The sequence below is a fragment of the Crocuta crocuta genome, unplaced genomic scaffold (genome assembly GCF_008692635.1).
Source record: "Crocuta crocuta isolate KB4526 unplaced genomic scaffold, BGI_CrCroc_1.0 scaffold278, whole genome shotgun sequence".
Taxonomy (NCBI): Eukaryota; Metazoa; Chordata; class Mammalia; order Carnivora; family Hyaenidae; genus Crocuta; species Crocuta crocuta.
In genome coordinates this window covers 1835849-1843309 of record NW_027532173.1, presented here as the reverse complement: position 1 = coordinate 1843309, position 7461 = coordinate 1835849, and the positions used below count along the sequence as shown (strand labels likewise).

At 49.3% G+C, this 7461-nt stretch overlaps 1 protein-coding gene across 1 annotated transcript in view; it reads right to left on the bottom strand.

Annotated features, from left to right (window-relative positions):
• Window positions 1-5188: 5188 nt before the first annotated feature.
• The window catches only part of SLC35F2 (solute carrier family 35 member F2), a 47788-nt gene continuing 45515 nt past the window's right edge, over window positions 5189-7461 (bottom strand). The window contains exon 9 of the mRNA XM_077777425.1: window positions 5189-6145. Within this exon, the coding sequence (XP_077633551.1) occupies window positions 5960-6145 (186 nt within the window). The 3' untranslated portion in view covers window positions 5189-5959. The remainder of the gene's footprint in view (window positions 6146-7461) is intronic.

Genomic DNA, 7461 nt, shown 5'->3' with positions numbered 1-7461 from the left:
TCTGACTCTTGGTTTTGGCTCAGGTCATGATCTCATGGTTTTGTGCGTTCGAGCCCCACATTGGGCTCTGTGCTGGCAGCACGGAGCCTGCTTGGGATTCTCTCTCTCCCTGTCTCTCTGTCCCTCCCTCACCTGCACTGTCTCTGTCTCTCTCAAAATAAACAAATAAAAACTTTGGGGGGAAAAAATGCTAAACATGAAATGGGAAGATAATAAAATGTACAGTTGCTTTGTTGGAAATAAATTTTATTGCTCTGAGAAAATCACAAACTAATCATTCCAGTGGGCCAAAAGCTGAAATGCTATCGTTGGCAACAAATTTTACTGTTATGTCAATAAAGCACAAGTAGTTCTTAATCCCCATCAGAGAAATGATTCCTAGCAAATGTTACACTTCTAAAGAAAAATCACCAGATTTTTCAAACTTGATAGTTTATTCTTAAATATAAGTCCTCCTAAATCTAATATAGTGGAATGACTTTTTGCAGATAACAGATCTGTGGATTTTTTTTCCCTCTCTTTTTCAGCCAGGAAAGCACCAGAAAACTGCTTTACCTTTATTGACTGCAGCTTCCCTTCAAAAGGGGACGGGACAGGACGCCTGGGTGGCTCAGTCGGTTAAGTGTCCAACTTCGGCTCAGGTCATGATCTCACGGTATGTGGGTTCGAGCCCCATGTCAGGCTCTGTGCTAACAGCCAGCTCTGACCCTGAAGCCTGTTTCAGATTGTGTCTCCCTCTCTCTCTCTCTCACCCTCCCCTGCTCATGCTGTCTCTGTCTCTCAGAAATAAATTTTAAAAAATATTCTAAAAAAATTAAAATATTTTTAAAGGGGGGATGGGACAGCATAGAATCACTGAAAATAGTTACTGCCCCCGAATTTGGTGTGGACACACTGGAACCTCTTGGAGAAACTCCTCTACAAAGGTGAGTTACCTTCATGGCTTTCGAAGTAGTAAGGGATACATCCCTTAGGAGGACCTGATGGTCTAGGTGGGGAAATATTCTGTGTTTTGAGGATTGAAAATTTTAAAACTGCTTGACCCCTCAAAGTGGAGATCCCTAGACAGGAAGTAAAGTCAGTAGCTCTGGGCAAGAGACATATTAAGTGTATAAGCTCAACTGACACCTCACGAGATAACTGTGTCTGAATTCAAATGCTAAGTATGAAGGGCTGCGACCCAGCTGGTCAGGCTTCACCAAGTCCAGGCCGTTCCCTGGAGAACCACAATGCACCATATCATGTCCGTGCCCACCTGGTCACCAGGCTTCACCAGGAAAGGAACGGCATCCTCTGTCAGACTCCAGACACCACCTTCTCCTTGGTAATGCTGTATATTGGGGAGAAGAAACCGGAGGCTGCCAAACTCCTCCTGCCTATGTAAGCTGGACAAAAGCACTTCTAGACCATCAAGAATGTGGTGCCATCCATAGTCCCAGGGGCCTAGGACTCTCCCGTTCCCTCGTCTCTTCTTGTCCCACGCATCCCTGTCTCGGGATCTCTGTGGGCACCCTCGTATAACCCAGCCAACCTTGTAACTAGATTAGCAAGTGGTCACTGGACTCCAGGCAATTAGAAAGTGCCCTTCTCCCTACAGTAAGTCTCCCAGACAGGAGCTCTGCCTGACCTGGAGTCTTCCTGCTCTGCTCCCCACAAAGAGAGGGGGCATGACTCATGTTCGTGTATCATGACCCAAGAGTTCTTGGGAAGTACACCGTGCTCCCCGGGCAGATGGGCTCCCGACTGGGCCACACGCCCGTTCTGGCATGGCTCACCCTACAGTGAGCAGATCAGGAATCAGGCCTTGGCCCTCCCCCTCCTGTCAAATCCTCCAAATTGTTGGATGCCAGTTGTGGCCAAGGGAAGGTACCATTTATACTCAACCCAACAGGTGGAGTGGAAATTGAAGGGCTACAGGAATGCCTCCAGGGCGTGTCCAGGGTCGGGGCAGATTCGCTGGGGCAGCTGCTGTCAGTCCCAGCCACAAAGCAGTTTCTAGGGAAATAAGATATTGGAGGGTAGGGCTGGGGAGGAGTTGGTGACGGACGTGACGATGGAGTGTCCGTGTCCCCCCCGCACCCACATTTAAGGTGCTTGCACTCACCCAGCTGCCTTTTCACAAAGACCAAACTGGATAAGCGCTCACAAAGGCTCTCAAGACCAAGTCAGAACGGAAACCGCAAAGAAGGGAGAAACGTGAAATACTCGGGCCAGAGTGGAAAAGCACGGTCACCTGGCAGAAAGAAAGTGACATCTGAGGTCAGAGAAGGTGGGACTCCGCGAGGGAACGGCAGCCACTATCACTGCTAGTCCCCACCTCCATCATACCTGGTGTCTAGAATCCGGCCTCCCCACTGGGCAGGCCATGGGCAGCCTTCGCTCACCGTGGGATAATCGTACGGCGCCACCTTAATGCTTCTCGTGGTCAGTTGGGGCCAATAATTGTTCAAATGACTTCCCTCTCAACCTTAATTTCCTTCTCCAAAAGCATCTGCACTTTAAGATTGCTTGAAGAGGACAGTATTTCAACCGAGGAAGAAAGTGCGCGGCAAAAGCATCAGGAGAAGGTTTGGGACATCAAATCGTACAAGGAAAATTTTGCTCTTCTGAAGAGCTTCACTCCCCTTGAGGTACCATTTCCAGGCTGCCAGCCGTCTGCAAACGCCCTAAGACTATGGGAAAGTGCACATTCAGCATTACCTAATTTCCTCATAAATCTCTTGCCTTTTAATCAGCTAAGTGGCTATCTGCTGAATTTCCCTGATTTATGGATATCTTTTGAGGGCTGAGGATGTGTCCAGATACTAAGTGATTAAATGTGGATGAAAATGGCACATCACCATAATAATGACGGAAAAGAGAGTCGTGACTAGGCAGACAGAAGACCTCAGAGCCGACTCAGACAGCATCTCACAAGGGCGGGCTCCAGGCCTCCAGGGCAGCCGCGCTATCCGGCTGGGTGTTGCACGAAAATCTGCCCAACTCCTCTCACTTGACACGCACCTGCTGGCTCAGCAGCTCCGGGGGGGGGGCGGGGGGGGACGCGGCCCCTTGGGATTCAGGGTTTGAAGAGCCGTGGGGGCTGCAGGCTGCCAAGTTCAAAGAAATCTGGCTTCTGTGTTCACCCAAGCCACCAAACTCTGTGCCCTTCTCTGAGAACTCTATCCTTCACCTGTTCGTCAGAGCCGGTCCCTGCTGCGGGCAGTCATCAGAATACCCTCTTTTAAAACAAAACACTTTGATTTAGCAGGACATTACGGAGGCGCTATAAAACAACTGGTTTGTTTCAGGTCTGTGAAATGAATACCTGTTAAAGCGCCACCTGCTGGGAACACCAGGTAACATACAATTTCTCCGTGAGCCGCTGCTCCCAGAGGGTGAGAAATGTTAATCGCCCGGCCACAAAAGGACCTACTTTCAAAGCGCAAACAGTGAAAATGGCCCCAGCAAAGGCTGCTCTCCTTCCAGTGTTACCACAGTCCAGCTGCACAATTTATTACCTCGCACAAGACTAGAGAACAACCTAGCAGCTCTATTCTAATATTCAGCAGGGTTGGGTTTTTTTTTAATGGTATGAATATCCACAAAAATATATATTGAAGCATCAATACTGTTCTAACAGGCTGGAAAAGAATTTACAGGAGATTCTCAATGTAAGAACGTGTTGTGTTTCAAAAGCTTGTGTGTGAGCCGGATGTTTGAAAATGCGGTTTCCATGGAAGTGTTATTGTAGAGACAGGTGAACTCCCGTCTTCACAGACTTATGTAAGCCAGGACGCAGGGCTTTGCATAACTTGTATTTGCTGAATGTCATTCACAGCATTGCTTCTATGGAAGAGCGATTTCTAAGTTCTAATTTAGGATGCTAACACTAGAACTCCTTTGGCCTCTGCCTCTCCAGGGAGAGGAGGAGAGGAGAGAAAACACCACATTTAGGGGGGTGGGCGGAAAGGGCAGAGCAGGGTAGGTAATGTGGCCTAAATGTATCTGCATAAAAGCCCTTACTTTAGGCCAATCTCCCCTTAAATGTTCTGAACTGGGACCGATGACAATCCTCACTTAATAAATGCCCAAGAGGTGAGATGTCCAAAGGTCTAGAAAGATGAATAAAGGCCACACTGGACCTGGAAGAGCTCAGCCCGTGGTGAGGAAGGGCAAGTAAACAGCAAGCACTCGGTAAGTGCTGCAAGGAAGATACGAACAAGAGCCTGGTAGCCTAGAGGAGCAGAGGCCCAGCCTGGATGGCCTGAGAGTTGAGCCTTGACAGACCCATCGTATGCTGTCACCTGAGACTCCACTTCACTGTCCCTATGATACAGGTTTATGCCGAAGCAGGATTTTTTTTAAATTTTTTTTAATGTTTATTTATTTTGAGAGAGAGTGAGTGAGAGACAGAGGCAAGGAAGGGCAGAGAGAGAGGGAATCCAAGAAGGCTCTGTACTGTCAGCACTGAGCCTGACACAGGGCTCAAACCCACAACTCGCGAGGTCATAACCTGAGCCAAAATCAAGAGTCAGATGCTTAACCAATTGAGCCACGCAGGCACCCCCAAAAGCAGGATATTTTAAGAAATAATGTATTAATCAAACTGAAAGTCTTCCCCAAAGGGCCAAACACTGCAACCTAAACTTGTCCACTCACTGGCAGCCGTGAATAGTACAGAGCAAAAACCAAACATCACTTTTGAATTGGCTGCAGAGAATAAAAGTTTATTTTACTCAAAAAAGTAAAAAATAATAATAATGATGAGGGGCACCTGGGTGGTTCAGTCGGTTAAGCATCTGACTTTGGCTCAGGTCATGATCTCGAGGTTCAAGGGTTTGAGCCCCACGTTGGGCTCTATGCTGGCGGTACAGAGCCTGCTTGGGACTCTCCCTCCCTCTCTGCCCCTTCCCCACTTGCACTCGCTCTCTCACTCTCTCTCAAAATAAATAAACTTAAAATATATATATATATATTTTTAAAAATTTTAATTGAGATGATTCAGAATTTTAAAAAGATTATTCCGGCAAATGATCTGTGGGTTCACTCTGAACTCCCCTCCATCCCAGCACAGGGGCAGACAGGTCTGCCACCCTATAGAAGACATGATCCTAAAATGCTGGATATGGAGAAATCTGGAATATATGAAGTCATTTAAAATCCAGAAGGGGAACTGGTTAATCAAAGAAACCACACAATGAATACATTTCAAATGCAATCAAAATCTTTTAATAGCACGAACACTTGCCCTCAATTTCTTTAGTACATTACGAAACAAGTTCACATACAGAGGTTTTGCAAAGGGGCGCAGTGGTGGCTGACGCCATGGCACGTTACAAACACTTGGGGAGAAGCAGCGTGGAATCGTCTCTGAACGACGGAGGGCTCCTCGGTCCGCTGTACGCCCGCTCTTTCCTGCGTCTATGATACTCACACCTGCATCTCAGGAGTTCTCAGGGGCTGGCCCACCCATGCCGCCGTGTGCAATCACCAGACCTCACTATGGCATCAAGGCCACGAGCCTGGTGGACGACGACTGTCTCTGAACGTGGAAACCCCCCAAAACCACCCGGGCCCCCCAGCACCTGACCGCCCAGCCCAGCTGGACAGCCCGCTTTCAGGCCCTGCCCTGAGGCCGGAGCGCGCCTGGCTGTCTCCCTCGAAGGCCCTCCCGCCCGTCTCCGAGACTCCAGTGCGGGGCACACCTTGTCTCCCTGACGCTAACAGGTATTAGTCCTCAAGCAGGACACGACCCCAGCCACCCCGTCTTCTCTGTTTTCGTATTTCTACCTTTGACACGTTATTTTGTATTCCTCTGTAAAATCTAACCGGTGGATCCGGTTCCATGCTGCAGTGCTGGCTCCCCGCCCATCAACCTCCCAAGGGTCCCCTCGGCGGGCGCTCAGCGGGCGCTGCTCCTCCCCGGGCCGGGTCCCGGGTGGCGGAGGCCTGGGCGTGTGCGCACCTGCCCGTCCAGCTACGGCGCCGCGGGGGGCGTCTCCTGCAGGTGCTCCTCCAGCTTCAGCCCCAGGTTGTCGACCCCGATGCCGGTGACGGGCGGCGCGCTGCTCTCCACCGGCGCGGCCGTGCGCGTGGGGGTGCAGCAGTAGAGCACGAACCCCAGCATGATGACGGTGAAGGACAGGAGGTAGAGCCCCGAAAACTAGTAGGAGGAGAACAGGCTGCGGGTCGTGGCCTCTGACACACACACGCGAGCTGCTGCCCTCGGCCAGCTGTTGTTTCAGGGTGACCCCCTCACGATCCTTTTCTCCTGCAAGGTGCCTAAGGAGATGCTCATGCCCCAAAGCCTCCCGTACGGAGGCCAGTGACTGCACGCGCTCTGGCCACGGCAGCAGGCTGGCCGGCCAAGTGGACCCCTGGACCCCTAGGGAATGGAGGTGTGGCCTTGCTCTGTGATAACCCAGCCGCACCCCCACCTTGCAACCAGTCCGGCTCAGTGGGGAGAATCCAACGTCAGCCTGGACACCTTGAGAGAGCCGATTTCAGACCGTAGCACAGTTTATGATACTGACATGAAACAGAGGAACACAGGACCCAAGATAAAATGTGGATGTACAGATGTGACAAGTTCTCAACAACCTTCCTATATGCTAATGCGGTGGAATCCATTTTGGGGGCGCCTGGGTGGCTCAGTCAGTTAAGCATCTGATTCTTGATTTCAGCTCAGGTCACGATCTCACGGTTCGGGGGTTCGAGCCCCACATCGGGCTCTGTGCTGACAGCTCGGAGCCTGAGGCCTGCTTTGGATTCTGTGTCTCCCTCTCTCTCTGACCCTCCCCCACTCACTCTCTCTCTCTCTCTCAAAAATAAACTTTAAAGAATAAAATAACATCCATTTTGTTAAAATTTAATAAATTATCTGGTCTCTGTAGGCAAGTGTTACATAATCAAATTTATGGTGGACTGAGCAGATTCAGATTTTCAGAGCTCGAAAGACATCATTTCTCAGAAACATCTTGAACCCAAAGAAGTTACTGGTGTAAAGTGCAGGCGGACAAGCACAGAGAATGGAGCCTGCAGGAGGAATCTCCTGCCCTCTCGGCTCCCAGAAGGGCTGATTCCAGCAAGAGCCCACTCTCACGGACCCACCACAGAGAGATGGAGATCTGGGTGACCTTCTCCAACCTACCCCTTTCTCTAGGAAAACAACGGCCCAGAGCAAAATATAGTGAAGACACAGCACTAATTCACTGTGTATTCTTACCGGAAACGGTATTCTGACTTACCCCCAAAGTTAAAATAAGTAATATTATACACTCTGTTTATTCGCTCTTACTGGAATTGAAGATCCATAAAAAGTTCAAGTATTAAGGAAATTAGTATTTGTTTTTAACAGCATCAAAGATAAAACACAGAAAGAGGAAAGCTAAAGACCAAGGAGGTACAGTAAAAATTAGGGAAAGTGTGTAGCATAATTAATGTGTAATTAAATGCCTAGGACCATTTTCTTTTTCCTTG